Source organism: Marmota flaviventris, chromosome 8 (genome assembly GCF_047511675.1).
Source record: "Marmota flaviventris isolate mMarFla1 chromosome 8, mMarFla1.hap1, whole genome shotgun sequence".
In the NCBI taxonomy this organism is placed as follows: domain Eukaryota; kingdom Metazoa; phylum Chordata; class Mammalia; order Rodentia; family Sciuridae; genus Marmota; species Marmota flaviventris.
Genome location: NC_092505.1, coordinates 10,117,252 through 10,136,186, shown reverse-complemented (window position 1 = coordinate 10,136,186; position 18,935 = coordinate 10,117,252). Strand labels below are relative to the sequence as shown.

The window sequence follows — 18,935 nt, the reverse complement described above, 5'->3', positions numbered from 1 at the left end:
AGTTGATTAAATAATTGATATTTACAAGGGAAGGATATATAATTATAAAAAATGATAGTTACTGTCTTTAGGAATTAGGTGTGTGGTATGATCTTTTTTTGTATGTTGTGGTTTAAAAAGCATACACTTTAGTGTTTCTTACATTTATGGTTCTAGCAACATTTTCTTATCAACCTTTTTTTAACCAATATTTGATGTTATGAAATAAACATCAAAAAGTAGAAAGGGATTAGGTTTCTTTTGATCTATGTCTTGTTCTTATCAGTTTATATTTTTCTATAGTCTTAATGGTCAGAATGTCTGATTAGCTTTTTCTGATTTATCTAATTTAATACTGGTATTAGGATAAATCCCATCTAGTTTAAAGTGGAACTAAATGATCTTTTCTAGGATATGCAAATTGGAGTGAGCTAGGGGTTGAACTCAGCCTCATGCATACTAGGCAAGTGCTCTACCACTGAGTTACATTTCCAGCTCTGGAATGTTCTTTTTTGGTTGACGGGTGGGTACCGGGGATTGAACTCAGGGGCACTTGACCACCAAGCCACATACCCGGCCCCATCTTTTGTATTTTATTTAGAGACAGGGTCTCACTGAGTTGCTTAGAGCCATGCTTTTGCTGAGGCTGGCTTTGAACTAGCAATCCTCCTGCCTCAGCATCCCAAGCCCCTGGGATTACAGGCATGCGCCACCATGCCTGGCTCTGACATATTCTTAAATTACATATTAAAGGGTGTAAGAAATTTTTTCCTATTGCTTAGTCATTTTTAGAAGAGTATTTAGGGGAAAATATAGTTTTTAATCAATGTACAAATATGAAAAGATGCAATCTAAGTTCTGTATTGATGTGTTGCATTTGTTGTTCAGATGTTTGTATTCTGTTTAGAAGTAATTACTATTGTTGAGTTTACCATGTGCCTGGTCTTGTTGGATGCACTAGCATGGTTTAATTTATTCAGCTTCCAATGTTAGACAGTAATTTGGTTAATGCTATTTATCTACTAACTGATGCACTGATTGAGGATACAAAAGTAGGCATTTTGTTTCAGAGCCAATGTGCCATGTTGCTTCTGGTATAAAAAGGAGTTAGTAAAATAATTATAAAAAATAGCCAGGTGCCATGTGCATGCCTGTAATTTCAGTTACTATAATCCCAGTTACTTGGAGGCTGTGGCAGGAGGATTGCAAGTTCAGGGGTTCAGCAATTTAGCAAGACCCTGTCTCCAAATAAAAAATGAAAAGAATTGGGGTTATAACTCAGTGCTAGAGTGCCTCTGAATTTAATCCCTAATACTCCCTCCCTCCAATTTTTCTTAATGTAGATCTTTTTAGTAGCAATGGTAACAGCTAAACATGAAATATTGATTGATACAGTTCGTAAACAATTTGCTAAAATTTAAGAACTGGATAAAGAATTAATTTAATAAAATTTATTAAAAAAAAATTTTTTTTTTTTGTTTTGGTGATTGGTATTGAACCCAGAGTTTTGTGTATTCTGGGCAGGTCTACCCTCAGCCCTAAAACACATTTTAATATAATTCTAGATAAGTTTTTGGGATAAACTAAGAAGTTATTTTTACCTCAAACTTTAGTTGTAGAAAGAATATTGGAAAAGTGGCAGTCTTTGAAGTTTTAACATGGAGCAAAAATACTGGTTTATGTGATTTATTTAAATCTACTTTGGAGACCATCTGACAAAATTTAATTTTTATTACTTTCAGATTTGAAAGAGGCCTCCAGAAAAAGTAGATGTGTATCTGTACAAACAGATCCTACTGATGAAATTCCCACCAAAAAGTCAAAGAAGCATAAAAAGCACAAAAACAAAAAGAAGAAAAAGAAGAAAGAAAAGGAAAAAAAGTACAAAAGACAGCCAGAAGAATCTGAGTCAAAGCTGAAATCTCATCATGATGGGAACATAGATTTAGAATCTGATTCCTTTTTAAAGTTTGATTCTGAACCTTCAGCAATGGCACTGGAGCATCCTATAAGATCATTTGGCCTATCTGAGTCCAGTGAATCCCCTACAGTTATGCTGGAACCTCCTGTAGTATCAATGGAGGTTTCAGAGCCACACATCTTAGAAACTCTGAAGCCAGCTACAAAAACTGCAGAACTCTCAGTTGGATCTACATCACTTATCTCAGAACAGTCTGTGGCAGCAACATTGGAACCATCTACAACAAAGATTCTGGATTCCTTTGCAACAGCGCCTGCTACAACAGTAGGGCTGAAGTCAGCTGAGCCAGTTGTAACCTCAGTGGAGTATCAGACAAAATCTGTGCTGAAATCTTTGGAGAGCACCTCTCCAGAGCCATCAAAGATCAAGTTGGTGGTAGAGCCTCCAGTAGCAAAAGTGCAAGAGCCATTAGACACCCTTGTGACCGCATCAGACACACCTACTGAGGTGCACCCTGAACCAAGCACATCAACAACAGTGGATTTTCCAGAGTCATCTGCAACTGAAGTGCTAAGATTTCCAGAGCAACCTGTAGAAGTACCATCGGAGATTGCAGATTCATCAATGACAAGACCACAGGAGTTGCTGGAGCTGTCTAAGACCACAGCGTTGGAGCTGCCGGAGTCGTCGGTAGCCTCAGTGCTGGAGTTGCCGGGGCCACCTGCGACCTCCAAGTTGGAGTTGCAGGGGCCCCCTGTGACTCCAGTGCTGGAGTTACCTGGGCCCTCTGCTACCCTGGTGCCAGAGTTGTCAGGGCCCCTTTCTACCCCAGTGCCTGAGTTGCCAGGGCCCCCTGCGACTGCAGTGCCTGAGTTGCCGGGGCCCTCTGTGACACCAGTGCCACAGTTGTCGCAGGAATTGCCAGGGCCTCCAGCACCATCCATGGGGTTGGAGCCACCACAGGAGGTACCAGAGCCACCTGTGATGGCACAGGAGTTGCCAGGGCTGCCTGCAGTGTCAGCGACAGTAGAGTTGCCAGGGCAGCCTGCGGTAACGGTAGCAATGGAGTTGACCGAACAACCTGTGACGACGACAGAGTTCGAGCAGCCTGTGGGGATGACAACGGTGGAACATCCTGGGCATCCTGAGGTGACAGCAGCAACAGGGTTGCTGGGGCAGCCTGAGGCAACTATGGTGCTGGAGTTGCCAGGACAGCCAGTGGCAACAACAGCGCTGGAGTTGTCTGGGCAGCCTTCGGTGACTGGGGTGCCAGAGTTGCCAGGGCTGCCTTCGGCAACTAGGGCACTGGAGTTGTCGGGGCAGTCTGTGGCAGCTGGGGCACTAGAGTTGCCTGGGCAGCTCATGGCAACTGGGGCACTGGAGTTCTCAGGGCAGTCTGGGGCAGCTGGAGCACTGGAGCTTTTGGGGCAGCCTCTGGCAACAGGGGTGCTTGAGTTGCCAGGGCAGCCTGGGGCGCCAGAGTTGCCTGGGCAGCCAGTGGCAACTGTGGCGCTGGAGATCTCTGTTCAGTCTGTGGTGACAACATCGGAGCTGTCAACGATGACCGTGTCGCAGTCCCTGGAGGTGCCCTCGACGACAGCGCTGGAATCCTATAATACGGTAGCACAGGAGCTGCCTGCTACATTAGTGGGGGAGACTTCTGTAACAGTAGGAGTGGATCCCTTGATGGCCCAAGAATCCCATATGTTAGCTTCTAACACCATGGAGACCCATATGTTAGCATCCAACACCATGGACTCCCAGATGCTAGCATCCAACACCATGGACTCCCAGATGCTAGCGTCCAACACCATGGACTCCCAGATGTTAGCCTCTAGCACCATGGACTCCCAGATGTTAGCCTCTAGCACCATGGACTCCCAGATGTTAGCAACTAGTTCCATGGACTCCCAGATGTTAGCAACTAGCACTATGGACTCCCAGATGTTAGCAACCAGTTCCATGGACTCCCAGATGTTAGCAACAAGCTCCATGGACTCCCAGATGTTAGCAACCAGCTCCATGGACTCCCAGATGTTAGCAACCAGCTCCATGGACTCTCAGATGTTAGCAACCAGCACCATGGACTCCCAGATGTTAGCAACCAGCACCATGGACTCCCAGATGTTAGCAACTAGTTCTATGGATTCCCAGATGTTAGCATCTGGCACTATGGATTCTCAAATGTTAGCTTCTGGCACCATGGATGCCCAGATGTTAGCCTCTGGCACCATGGATGCCCAGATGTTAGCCTCTAGTACCCAAGATTCTGCTATGTTGGGTTCAAAATCTCCTGATCCTTATAGGTTAGCTCAGGATCCTTACAGGTTAGCTCAGGATCCATATAGGTTGGGTCATGACCCTTATAGGTTAGGTCATGATGCTTACAGGTTAGGACAGGACCCCTATAGATTAGGCCATGATCCCTACAGACTAACTCCTGATCCCTATAGGATGTCACCTAGACCCTATAGAATAGCACCCAGGTCCTATAGAATAGCACCTAGGCCATATAGGTTAGCACCTAGACCCTTGATGTTAGCATCTAGACGTTCTATGATGATGTCCTATGCTGCAGAACGTTCCATGATGTCATCTTATGAACGCTCTATGATGTCTTATGAGCGGTCTATGATGTCCCCTATGGCTGAGCGCTCTATGATGTCAGCCTACGAGCGCTCTATGATGTCAGCCTATGAGCGCTCTATGATGTCTCCTATGGCTGAGCGCTCTATGATGTCAGCCTATGAGCGTTCTATGATGTCAGCTTATGAACGCTCCATGATGTCCCCAATGGCTGATCGATCTATGATGTCCATGGGTGCAGACCGGTCAATGATGTCATCATACTCTGCTGCTGACCGGTCTATGATGTCATCGTACTCTGCGGCTGACCGATCTATGATGTCATCTTATACTGCTGATCGTTCAATGATGTCTATGGCAGCTGATTCTTACACTGATTCTTACACTGATACATATACGGAGGCATATATGGTGCCACCTTTGCCTCCTGAAGAGCCCCCAACAATGCCACCATTGCCTCCTGAGGAGCCACCAATGACACCACCATTGCCTCCTGAGGAACCACCGGAGGGTCCTGCATTACCCACTGAGCAGACAGCATTAACAGCTGAAAATACTTGGCCTTCAGAGGTGTCAGCATTACCTTCTGAAGAGTGTGTATCACAGCCTGAGCCTGCTGTGAGTCAAAGTGAGATTTCAGAGCCTCCGGCAATGCCTGCTAATTATTCGGTGACAGGATCAGAGTCCTCAATGTTAGCATCAGAGGCAGTTGTGACTGTTCCAGAACCACCACCAGAGTTAGAGTCTTCAGTTACATCAATACCTGTTGAGTCTGCAGTAGTAGCAGAAGAACATGAAAGTATTCCAGAGAGACCAGTGACTTGTATGGTATCTGAAATGCCCATTTCATCTGAACCATCTATGTTAACATCAGAGCCTCCTATGATGTCAGAGGCAGCAGAAACATTTGATTCCATGAGAGCTGCAGGACATGTTGCCTCAGAGGTATCCATGTCCCTGCTGGAGCCAGAACCAACAGAGAGCATTCTGGAGCTACCAGGCATGGCTGGCCCAGTGCCTCCTGCTGTGGCTGGCACAGCGCCTCCTGTTGTGGCTGGCCCAGAGCCTCCTGTCGTGGCTGGCCCAGAGCCTCCTGCTGTGGCTGGCCCAGAACCTCCTGCCGTGGCTGGCCCAGAACCTCCTCCTGTGGCTGGCCCAGAACCACCAGCCGTGACTGAGTTAGAATCACAAGCTGTGGCTGTACCAGAGCCTCCCACCATGGTTGAGCCAGAGATTGTTACCATTCCTGTATCAGTTGTGTCTGCCCTGGAGCCTTCTGTGCCTGCTCTGGAACCAGCAGTGTCATTCCTTCAACCTGCTATGATTGTTTCAGAACCATGTGTTTCTGTCCAGGAGTCCACTGTGACATTTTCAGAGTCTGCTGTCACTGTTTCAGAGCAAACTCAAGTAACATCAGCTGAAATGGCTTTAGTCTCTACACCAGTGATAGTGGGATCTAATGTTGTATCATCACATGTTATGAAAGGGGTGACTTTACTATCTGGTGATCAAAGTTTTTCTCCAGACATTGGCATGCAGGAGATTCCATTGCATTCAGGTGAAGAGCCACATGTGGAAGGACACGTGAAAAGTGACTCTTATGAAAATGAACATGGTATAAGTACAGACCTAAGTATAAATAATCATATAATTGCTAAAGATATGGAACATAATACAGAGTCTATTGCTAGCACTGGTCCTGTTGGTGAAACTGGTGAAGAAAAAGTTTTGCCCATGAGTGAGACTAAACAATGCACAGTATTGGATATCTGCCCTGGTATTAGTGAAGCTGATGTAGGAGGAACACTATCTTCTATTGGTCCTCTTGCTCTGGAACCTGATACAACGGAAACTAATAAGGGTATTGAGTTTGTGACAGCATCTGCTCTCAGTTCAGTTAGTAAATATGATGAGGTATCTTTAACTACTCAAGATACTGAACATGACATGGTAATTTCCAACAGCCCCAGTGGTGGTAGTGAAGCTGACATAGAGGGACCTTTGCCTGCTAAAGACATTCATCTTGATTTAACATCTAATAATCTTATTAGTAAGGATACAGAAGAACCATTACCTGTGAGAGAGAGTGACCAAATATTAGCAGTTGCTCTCAGCCCTAAAGAAAGTAGTGGAGAAGATAAAGAAGTACCTCTCTCTACTAAAGAGATGTTGTCTGATTCAGGATTTTCTGCTAACATTGATGAAATTAATGAAGCAGATTTAGTGAGACCATTACTTCCTAAGGACATGGAACGACTTACAAGCCTTAGAGCTGGTATTGAAGGACCTTTACTTGCAAGTGAAGCTGAACGTGATAAATCGGCTGCCAGTCCAGTTGTAACTAGTGTACCAGAAAGGGCTTCAGAGTCTTCTTCAGAGGAAAAAGATGATTATGAAATTTTTGTAAAAGTTAAGGACACACATGAAAAAAGCAAGAAAAATAAGAACCGTGACAAAGGTGAGAAAGAGAAAAAAAGAGACTCTTCTTTAAGGTCTCGGAGTAAGCGTTCCAAATCTTCTGAACACAAGTCCCGTAAGCGGACCAGTGAGTCTCGTTCCAGGGCAAGGAAAAGATCATCTAAGTCCAAGTCTCATCGCTCACAAACACGTTCACGGTCACGTTCAAGACGCAGGAGGAGGAGCAGCAGATCAAGGTCAAAGTCTAGAGGTAGGCGATCTGTATCAAAAGAGAAGCGCAAAAGGTCTCCAAAGCACAGATCTAAGTCCAGGGAAAGAAAAAGAAAAAGATCAAGCTCCAGGGATAATCGAAAAGCAGTTAGAGCTCGAAGTCGAACCCCAAGTCGTCGGAGTAGGAGTCACACTCCTAGTCGTCGAAGAAGGTCTAGATCTGTGGGTAGAAGGAGGAGTTTTAGCATTTCCCCCAGCCGAAGGAGCCGCACCCCCAGCCGAAGGAGCCGCACCCCCAGCCGAAGGAGCCGTACCCCCAGCCGAAGGAGCCGCACCCCCAGCCGAAGGAGCCGCACCCCCAGCCGAAGGAGCCGCACCCCCAGCCGTCGGAGAAGATCCAGGTCTGTGGTAAGAAGACGAAGCTTTAGTATATCACCAGTCAGATTAAGGAGATCAAGAACACCCTTGAGAAGAAGATTTAGTAGATCTCCCATCCGACGTAAGAGATCCAGGTCTTCTGAAAGAGGCAGATCACCGAAACGTCTAACAGATTTGGGTGAGTCATTCTTTCAAAATTTAATAGGGAGTGATTTAAACCTGAGTTTTTTGTGATTTTGAGTCAAATAGGATATTTTGGATCATGGGTTTAAGTGTGATTAGATAAGCCTGTGTTGATAAAGGGATAGATGCATGTGAGCATGTCATAGGAGTTAAAAAAAGACCTGCTTTGGAGTATATTAGAACCAAGGTTTTTTTCCCTTAAATTTTTTATTTTGCTTGCACCATCTTGCCTTAACTAAAAATGAGAAGCAAAAGCAGATAGAGACCAAAAAAAAGGGCAGATGGGACATGGTCCTGTTATGAAAAACAAGGCCAGTATATATGGTCATATTGTCATATGTCTAAGGCTTGTAAGTCGTTCCATGTCATATATGGAAATAGAAGTCAGTAGGAAATTTGCATCTGGGGTTATTTAATGAGGTAAATGAAAATTGTTATGGATAAAGTGGAATTTATTAGATTAGAATCTGTTCTGACCAGTTGTGGTGGTGCATTCCTTAATCCCAGTGGCTTGGGAAGCTGAGGCGGGAGGATGGAGTTTTGCAAGGCTATAAGCAAACTTAGCAAGACCCTGTCTCAAAAAATAAAAAGGGCCAGGGACGTGGCTTAGTCGTAATGCATACCTGGATTCAGTCCTCACTACCCAAAGCCAAAAAACAAATTAAAAAACTCCAACACAACTACTGTTCTTCCATGTTTTAAAAATAAGTACTATGTTTTGATATTTTTAAGTAGTATGCAGAGATGAATAAAATTTGATGGATGCAGGTTACCTGCTGCATAATTTATTATCCCAGTGGATTGGATATGTCCAGGTCAGGATTATCTTAAGAAAAAGATGCTAAGAGCATGCATTCAGTTCAACAAGTGTTTTCTCAGCTCACTTTTATTCAAAGTAGAGAGACAGTATATAATTCCCAAACTGATTCAAAATCAGTGAAGGATACACAGGGAAAAACCTGTCTCTTTTTACCAAAAGGATGGAATGTGTTGATTGCTCCTCATGTGGAAAAGCTGCACATGAGGAACAATGAAGATCACTGTTAATTCTGGCTTGATGAAGACATGTTAGAAGCCGGGGACACTTTATTTTCAGTGTAAAGGATCACTTAAGAGGTCAGATTAGGAGGAGAAAAGTTTTAAGGTCCAGATAATTTGGGAAATGAAATTGGCTTTGATGGGTTTCTGTGTGGCTTGGTGATCATTATAAGTTATAATGAGCAAGCATTTTGTAGTGTTTGGGAAATTCCATAAGGACCTGAGGGGCCAGCTCTTAAAAACTTAGAGCCAAAGAGTAGTTTGATCATACTCTTATGGCAGAAAATTGATGCCCTTCATGTTATTAGCATATGAAACTTTGGATAATACCAAATGTACGACCTTAAGGAAAACTGCTTTTATTTTTCTCTTACAGATAAGGCTCAATTACTTGAAATAGCCAAAGCTAACGCAGCTGCCATGTGTGCTAAGGCTGGTGTTCCTTTACCGCCAAACCTGAAGCCTGCACCTCCACCTACAATAGAAGAGAAAGTTGCTAAAAAGTCAGGAGGAGCTACTATAGAAGAACTAACTGAGGTAAGCTAGACAGAATTCGTTTTCATTCTTAAATGGATTATTCCAGGGATGTTGACTCTGGAGCGTGCCAAAACCTGAATTGTGGGCTGAACTGATAATGGCTGGCACCGAGTGGCCAAAACCCGAAATACAGATGTGGCAGCGGCAGAAGCTCTGTTTAGCAGGCCATTATCCGGGATGGCTAAGCTCCGCTAGCTAAAAGTTACTTCCCATTACTTTTGCTTTCCAGTTTTAGAAGCCAAACTGACTGAGGAGTGGGACGGTTCGTTTGAATGGAGGAGGTGTTGAGTGAGCAACACGCAGAAGCTCGCCTACAGTTTCGTTTCCATTCACGACGTGTTCACTGATCGCCACGAGTGTACTGCATATACGCAAAGACACAGACAATCTTCAGAAATGATCTTTTGCCACCGGAGCTTGGAAATTAATGAGAATAGCTGGCCATTGCCTGAAAGGAACTTCTTTCGCATCAACATTTCGGGTTTTGGCTGTTTGGTACCAGCCATTGGCGATAATGGCCGGCCATTATCAGTTCTTCCTGCGGTTCGGGTTTTGGCAGTAACATATTTTAAATACACTTATTTTTGTTTTTAAGAATTTGATCTTTTTGATTGAGGCTTTTTTGGGGAGGCTTTGTTTTATTTTATTATTTTTTTTGGGGGGAGATGCTGAAATATTGCTGCTAGGATCCAGAAAATACCACATTGTTTCATATATTGAAACTTGTCATTGGCTAGCCTTATGCCAGCCTGCCACTGTCAATATATTCTGTTCCCCTTGGTTACATGCTTGATACACTCTTGTGTTTTTGGCTAAATGAGCTTTTTATCCTGTTGTAATATTTTCAATTGATAGTAGATGTGATGAATTCTACTGCTTGTATAGAGACAGGTCTACCCAAATTTACTCTGACCTTTTTATAAAGCCAGGTAATTGCGTCTGTTCCTTTGCTTCTCAGGAAGGAATTGACGTTCCTTTATGTGTCAGACTGCATCAATTGCACCCTCTCCATTATGCCTTATTTTCCTTAAGTTCTATTCCTTAAGAGATTCAGTCTACAAAACATTTATAGAGAGACACATTACTGTCTGACTCTATCACAAATGTTTTAAAACTTTTATTGTATCATACATTTGGGGTTCATAACGTTTCTTAATCTGTTTCCTCACTTAGATTTATTACAATATGAATTATAAGTTAAAACATAAGGACCTAGCAAAAGCTTCTATTGCTTACTTACCAGATCCATCATTAAAACTTTATAAATGCTTAGTATTTTGCTGTTATTTAGCCTCATCATCAGCGCTCTTGTCCCTCCTAACAAGATTTTTTTTCTCACCTTTTTACCATTACCAGAGCAGAATGACTTTCTTTTCCTTCTCTACCAGTCCTTGTTCTTCACTATGAAAATCTGGCTTAGAATTCTTCAAGAGATATTCTTTGATTCTCAAACCCTGCCTGACTCTATTCTCTCTTAAGCCTTTGTTCTTTTAGCACTTATGTACCCAGTTTGTATTATATCAGTTTGCACTTGTTATTGTGTTGCTCTGTAAAAAACGTTCTTCAATTATTTCATGTGTATGTATTCTGTCTCTTGTATTAGAGTGTAAGCTCCTTGGGAGCAGGGACCATGTCTTTTTTTTTTTTTTTTTTTTGTATTCCCCAGACAGTGCCCAGTACAGTGCTCTGCACATAGTAGGTGCTCAATAAATGTTGTTGACTGACTGACCAGCCAGAGTCTGTTTAAGTAGCTAATAAGTTAAATTACCTTTTTATAACCAGTCACTAATTACCTTTGAAAGTTGACTTTATGTGGTTTTGATTTTTCTTAAAAATTGCATGTTATTCTACATAAACCATAAGGTTTATCTTTTGTTTGTTTTTACTTTTAAAGAAATGCAAACAGATTGCACAGAGTAAAGAAGATGATGATGTAATAGTGAATAAACCTCATGTTTCGGATGAAGAGGAAGAAGAACCTCCTTTTTATCATCATCCCTTTAAACTCAGTGAACCCAAGCCCATTTTTTTCAATCTGAATGTGAGTATTAGCGCTTATATAGATTGAAATGGCACAACTTATGGATGATAAATGCACATGGCGTTTATTAATTTTTTATTAAAATACTGTGGGAGAATAATGAACAAAACCATGTCCTCCCAGAGTAAACATTTCCTCCAGATTATGTTGAAATTCTTAGAAACCACTTCGTGTTTTATTGGGTTTTAATTAAGAAACATTATTTTTTAGATTGCTGCAGCAAAGCCAACTCCTCCAAAAAGTCAGGTAACACTGACAAAAGAATTCCCTGTGTCATCTGGATCTCAGCATCGAAAAAAGGAAGCAGATAGTGTTTATGGAGAGTGGGTTCCTGTAGAGAAGAATGGTGAAGAAAACAAAGATGATGATAATGTTTTCAGCAGCAATTTGCCCTCAGAGGTAAGTAAGAGGAATATTACATGTTTTTCCTTTTTTATACCTGAATCTGTCATTTTATTGTTATTTTATATCTGATTTGGATTCTGTTTCACTCTTCTTAGGGCCGGGTTAAACGGCAGGGCCGGGTTAAACGACAGATGAAACAACCCGCAGCTTCTCATTTGACAGTAACTCGATGCAATTCACTTTGTGGAACCAAGCCACAAAGTGAAAAGCATCGAAGTGCAGAGAACAGTGTTATCACATCCCTACCCAACATTGGGCCCTCCTTGCACTTGTGGGAAGGTAGCCCAAGGTACAACTATTTAGCTTCCCGTTTTGCTTCAAGGCTATATAGCTCTAGATTTTGGTGGTAGCAAATTTATTGGGTGGAGGGATTGAGTGGAGAAAGGCAGATCCTCAGGTTCAACACAAGAACTGGATTGGAAAAGGTCATTGTAGGTTGATAAGAACATCTTGGGTACATAGCCCATTGTCCTTAAGTGATGGTTTCTTATTTCTCTGGGTTGTTTGTCAGATAGCCTTTAATTTTCATAATTTTCCCCTTCCCTGTGCTACCTTGGCCCTTTGGAATTCTTGTGTTTAACCTAATGTTCAGCCTTGGTACTCTGTTCCCTTCTCCTTCCCCTCTTTGCTACTATTAAAAGTTGGAGAAGTGGAATTCACACTTTGAAATTTCCACAAGGCTATAGTTGTATCTTGTCAAAATGACGCAATAACAATGCCAAGTGTCAAAACAACCCCATTAAAATGCCGCCTGATTAAATAATGTGCTGCTAATTATAGTGCACATGAAAACAGCAAGACTGTATATATATGTAAATATATATATATATATCTGTATCTTTGTATGTATCTCTGTATCTGTACCTTTGCTGTATCTTTTAATAAACAGTTTACTTTTATTTAACTTGTTGTGCAAGATCACGCTTGGGGGATCTGGGAGGGTGGAGACTTATTAGGGGAGGTGGGAATTTTAAGTGATACAATAGACTAGTTGTCATCACCTCTTGCCCTTGGTTTCCAAAGCCTGGACATTTGTCCAAGGACTGAACTAGATATCTTATGCCCTTACGGACATTTTCTTGCAGTCTGGAATATGTGGATCTGAGACCAATTCACTTCAGGTTCCCTACATTGGCCATATCTCATCATCTTCCAGTAAACACTTCCAGTTCTCCAAATATATCCTGTTTATAAAATTAGAAATTAAACAGAACCCAAATCAGAAGCTTTTTGCTAGCAGTATCTTTTTTCTCCTGAGCTATTCACAGGCGACATTTTCACTGTGTTTTTTTGACCTGCGGCATTTTGAAAGTGAACAAAGTTCTGTACAGTGAGTGGGACATGATAACTAGCCAGTGCAACTTACAGTCAAAGGTGATGGTCTATGACCACAATGAATTCACCAACTGAAGCAAGTTATGACATCACTAGGGAGGAGAGGGATAGCTGGTTTGGACAATATTTTAATGAAACCAGTTAAGTTAGCTCAGTTGTCAATCCCCAGATTAGGCTACGTGCACATCTCAAGAAGAAAAGGTCAGTTGACATTTGCAGCCGACTTAATCTTGTGTAGCTTGAGTGTAAACCATGATAAAGAAGGTTGTTCAGACTTAACTTCAAAATCCCGATATGAATGCTTTTAGAAATTAATTAATTACAGATTAAACAGTTGGAAGAAACATAGCTAGGGAGATTCTTTATGAGAGAAAAATTTTCCAGTGGAGTGAAGACCATTTACTGCAAATTTCCAAGAAATTTTCCTGAGAAGATAAGTGACCTTAACGTTTTTACTTACTTCAGTTGAACTTTTGGAAAGTGTTTTAAAGTAAAATCTTGATTACACTTCTTTCTGCCAAGAGAATGCGTGTGTGTATACTCATTTTCAGTTTTAACATTACAAAGTGAAGCCATAGCTTTGTCTCTCAAAAGAATTGTCAGATTTTAATTAAAGGTTCAGGAGAATTACTGTGTTGACAGAAAAAGGAATCCTTTATTGAAACAAGGAAAGAAGGTTCTTTTCAGAGGGCCAAATGAAGGAAGTACAAGATACCTCTTGTGGAACACAACTATTTGATGCTAGAATGCTAAGCTACTTAGAAGATTAGAACCAAAGAATATGCAGGTTAACTTTAGTTCTAAACAAAATGCCAAAGTTTTAGTGAGAAAATGGTCAGGGTTTTGTTTTGCTTTCAAATCTGCACTTAGCAATAATGTTAAATACCCAGAGGAAATGTTCACTTGTAATATTAAAAGAAAGTGCTTTTAAATGGTCAGCTTTCAATCAAACCTTTTCATTTTAATAAATATAAATGGAGTTTGTGGTTCTTTAATCTTGACCATGAAACATTGTTAGTCAAAGATCACAGATTTTTATCTTCATAAGGGTTAAATTATCTTTGCTATAATATAATCATAATCTCACCAATTGTCTTGCATGGGAGTCCTTTTTGACATGAATGAATCACCCTAAATAATATCTTAAGGAAAAACAACTCATCACACTGTGTGTCCTTCTGCCGTAGCATCATCTTACCATCAGGCAGCAGCATTTTCAGTAAAGAGTATCTTAAGAATTTTTACCATATTTGGTTTATAAATAATGAAATTAAAAAGGTTGTAAAATTATTTAAAAAATAGTCCTCAAAGGCACTAATTCTTGGTAATAAAGTTAGCAAAAGGCTTATTGGTTACAAGATTTAAATCTCTCTGACATCAGTATAAATGGAGTAACAACTACATTCATAACCAATAGTATGGAGTTTTTGTGTATTTAATATCAATTATAAATGTTTTAGGGGCCCAATTCAAATGATTGCTTGGATGTTAACATGTTTGTGTCAAGCAATATGCTAGGTTTGTATTATTGAATCCTGTGTCCCTATGAAAATATTGTTCAAATTTAGAAGCTCTCCATTTACAAAGTTTAGGAAAGTTCACTTCTTGGAGTAAAATGAACATTGGGATTGGAAATTAGATACAGGTTCTAATGCTGGTACTGTACAGCCTTGTTACTTATTTCTCCCTAGAGTCTCCTTGGCTTTTTGTGCTGTATTTATGAACCATTTAAAATAGGTTTATCTAAAATTTGTTGTCCCCTTACAATTTACTTATATTAATCTAAGATTCATAATAAAAGGACTTATAATTCACATTTTAAACCAATCAAATACAATAATGGGGGACATTCTGTATTTCATGTGGCTTTTTGAAGTTGTCATTGTTATGTATGAACATGTGTATTAATAATTTTTACTAAATGTATTTGATTTTTATAAGGCCAGATTCTTTCTTTTTAGTTGTTTCTTTAAATTTTTCCTTTTAAGCCTTGTTTTAATTTAGAATCTGCAAATTACCTGTGTAGAAGACATTTTTCTTGGAGGAGTTATTATTTTTTTTTTTTTACATGACTTATCCCATCCTAAGACTAATACTTACTTCTTTTTTTATCCTTTTATTGACATTTTACAAAATTCTTTTTGAAGTTACTTGTTCTGTTTACGGGAAACAGTTGGGTTAACAAGTAAATTAATCTAGAAGGATATTTTAATGAATGAAGATATAAAAAATAAAATGTACACTTTATAAAAGGGTATAAAATTTGTATCACATGTGCCTTTTGCATAGTATGTTACGTTACATGGGATACTTATGTGGATTTTAGAAGTAGAGATCTGCTTTCTTTTTGATTTTAAAATTGTGTAGTTTTTTAACATGAGAATTAAAATTCTGGACATTTTATATAGATATTTTAGCTTTTAGAACAAGTCCTAGTAAAAAGGAAATTAAAATTTCCTCCATTGTAATACCCACAGTATTATTACACAGTCATTTTTATACGTTAGTAGCAGGCTAGTCTATAATTTATCAGTGGAAACATAAGGCTTGTAGATGACAATCTGATTAATAGTATTCTAAAAATTAAAATTCTCTTTTTCTCAATTAAATGAGAAAAAGCATTGGTATCTTTCTCATGTTACCTGTTTTTGAAAAATATTAAAGAATGCTTAAGATTCTAAAGCTTCATTTTCCAACATAGTAGTCACCAGTCACTGAAAAAGTCAATTTTCTAGTCACACTACCAACTTTTCTGGTGGTCCACAGCTATCACTGGAGAAAGTTTTGTTGGACTGTACTGCTGTTGAGACTAGCTGTGGTATTTTATGAGTGTTTTAATATTGCTAAACACAATTTGCTTTGTTCTTGAGTGTTAATGCTTTGGGGATTATAAAATTGGCTTTTTACGCATTATTGTATAACCTGATTTTCCTTTGAAAAGCTGGAAACATGCTTTTGGGACCCTCAAAAGGTTAAGATAATCTGGAGTCATTCTATTTGCAGCATAATTTTCACATTTAAAAATATAAATATAGAATATTTAAAGTACTACTTAAGAATAAATGATTGATATGAACTTAGGAAGCCTGTTGATGAATAGACCTATTGATGGATTGTCCTACCTTACAAAAGAAAAAAAGAGTTGAACTTTATAAACTAAAGTAAATTTGAAGTAAACATCAGGGTTCCTATATTAAGATTCCATTCATAGAGGGATTTGAATTTAATATGAAATATTAATGATACAAATTTTCATTCTGGGGGTAAATGATGAACTATTTAGGTTACTTCTTACCATAAAAGCTAAAAAGACAACATATGAACATCTAAAATATCTCTAGCAGGATGACTCACAGGTATATTCATTTGTGTTCCACTTGGAGAAAATTAGTTTTCTTCTAGAAAAGTGTTCTCAGAGCCATCTAAATGTACTTTTATGGCTAATTTATAGTTAGGGCTTATGGGTTGGGATAATGGGTAGACACATTTTTCCTGATATCTTCAGATTTTATTTATCCAGAATAAATATTTCTTATTTATATCTAAGTACCCTAACACTTAGATTTATAGGTTGCTGTGAAAACCAAAGTCTGGGGAGATTAATTAGACAGTAGTTGTATCATTTGGTGGTCCTTCAAAAATTACCTTGATAATTCTTCAGCATTTTAGGAGACATCTAAATGTAGGCCTATTGGACATAAATCTTGTCTTGAAATATCTGTATACCCACTTAAAATCCAAGGAATCACATAAAACATTTGAATACTAGGAATTAAATTACCTACAGCAGAAATGAAACATGAACATAGTACATTTCTTAGTTTTTCAGTCTAACTTTGCTTAATTTATTTAGGCCTTAGAAATACTTCCATTTGTGTGGATAAATTACTTAGTTGATTAAGCACTTAGGATCTTTCATTCAAGAAAACAGTTTATAGAACAGTCTAATTAAGAATTACAGAATGAATTGAATTTAATTTGCACTTAATTCTAAGAAGGAATTATATTGGGGAATTTACGCATTGTGGAAGAAAAACTTGATTTGGCTAAAGGAATCTTAGGTATTTCAGCAAGAAAACTAAGAATGATGGTGTGATAAAGGGTTCTGAAGATAGGAAAAGGAACATTAGTAAATCCTAATGCATGAATTATATTCTCAGTCATAATAGCCTTCTGTACTATATAGAGCTCATTTTTAAGAGTTATTTCATACACAATACATTATCAAATTAAGGTAGTTCTAATTAATAAAAATCCTTAGCTGTTATTGAGTTCCTTATATTTGTCATATCCTAATCACATCAAAACCTTCACGAGTCACACAAGCATTTTACAAAAAGAATTTTCTTGGTGAAATAACTAGAAAATATCGATTGGTTAAAGATGTTAAAAGAAAAATAAAGAATTAGTTGATACAAATCAACTTGTGCTCCTAATTTTAGATAAAAACCATGAAATAATAGGTTAAACTTTATACAAATCTGACATTGAGAATTTGCTGTAAGAATTACCCTTTTTAAAATACAAAAATTATCCCTTAAGTTTTTTTTTCTTTTGATTTTTTTTTTTTTTTTTTTTGTTTGTGTCTGTGGTGGCCCCTGCTGGTAATCGAACCCAGGGTCTTGTGCATGAATAGGCAAGTACTCTACCAATGAGCTACACCCCAGCCCTAGTATTAAGGTTTTAAAAGCTGGAATATAACCTTTGATGAGAATGAGAATCTTGTTTAATCATTGATGTTATGGACTTCCACAAAAGTATTTTAACTTTAGTAATGTATGTAAACTGCAAACTTAAAAAGACCTATTTATATACTGAATATATTTTTTGAGGAAATTCAGTTCTTAATACCAAACTCTATTTGTGCATACCTGCGGGAAGGTGAACGATGTGCTGCTTGAAGGAGCCATCATTGACGTCATAATGGTTTTCCACTTGCTTATTCCAAGAACTTCACTTTGCTATTATTTTCTTCACTTACTGCTATTATGCCAATACTCAAGGTCAAATGAGAACTACTACAGACTATAAAATTTGTAATAGCTCAAAATAGCCTCTGAATAAATAATAAGAGTTTAAGCTCTTAATGGAACTCTCTGTAAATCAGAGTAATATTTTAGAAATGTAGCTATTAGAGAAAATACAGCTGAAGTTATTCAGATTTGGTGTTGGGTTCTGCTGCATCTGATAGTTTTAAAACGTAATATTCTTTCCAAATTTACTTTTTTTGAGTCTTCTTACTTATAACAAGATTACTAGTATGTAAGAATATTTTTTGACATGTAGTAATTAAAGATAGGAACATTTATTATAATTTAGGGGGCTTTGGTAATTTGAGATAATTATCTATGTTTTCTTTCTTAGCCTGTGGACATCTCTACAGCAATGAGCGAACGGGCACTTGCTCAGAAAAGACTCAGTGAGAATGCATTTGACCTTGAAGCCATGAGCATGTTAAATCGAGCTCAAGAACGGGTATGTAGAAGTTTTAATGTTTAAATGAGAATTTCACAAAAAATAGATGAGTTGTGATAAAATCATAAATTGTGATGAAGCATTGATTATTAAGCTGATTTATTTTAAATGAAAGTGATTTAAAGCCTGATTGTTCAGTAAATGTTTATTGTATACTATAGTTAGTGAACAAAATAGAAAAAATTCCTATATATATAAAAATATATATAGCTATATAAAAATAGCTAAATGCCCACAGTAGCCCTACGAATGTGTATTTGTTACTATTAGTTTACGTGTTTCACCTGAGGAAATGGTTAAAGAGTGGTTAAGTGATACCCAAGATTACACAAAACAGTAGTTGGAGGACTGGGATTCAAACTCAGAGAATTTGAATGCAGTCTTTGCTTTTTACAATGGATAACTTTTCCATTCTTTTAACTTTCTATG

The 18,935-nt window shown here is 38.7% G+C and overlaps 1 protein-coding gene across 6 annotated transcripts in view; it reads left to right on the top strand.

Moving 5' to 3' along the window:
- The window catches only part of Son (SON DNA and RNA binding protein), an 83,024-nt gene that overhangs the window by 55,170 nt on the left and 8,919 nt on the right, over positions 1 to 18,935 (top strand). For 4 of the 6 annotated variants that reach the window (XM_071615076.1, XM_027929358.2, XM_071615077.1 and 1 more), the window contains exons 3-7: positions 1,722 to 7,670; positions 9,090 to 9,250; positions 11,145 to 11,291; positions 11,502 to 11,690; positions 18,396 to 18,506. In XM_071615076.1, the coding sequence (XP_071471177.1) occupies positions 1,722 to 7,670; positions 9,090 to 9,250; positions 11,145 to 11,291; positions 11,502 to 11,690; positions 18,396 to 18,506 (6,557 nt within the window). Of the gene's footprint in view, positions 1 to 1,721; positions 7,671 to 9,089; positions 9,251 to 9,479; positions 10,979 to 11,144; positions 11,292 to 11,501; positions 11,691 to 11,791; positions 12,601 to 18,395; positions 18,507 to 18,935 lie in introns of those variants that run through there. The other 2 variants (XM_071615079.1, XM_071615080.1) reach the window with 2 other exon arrangements.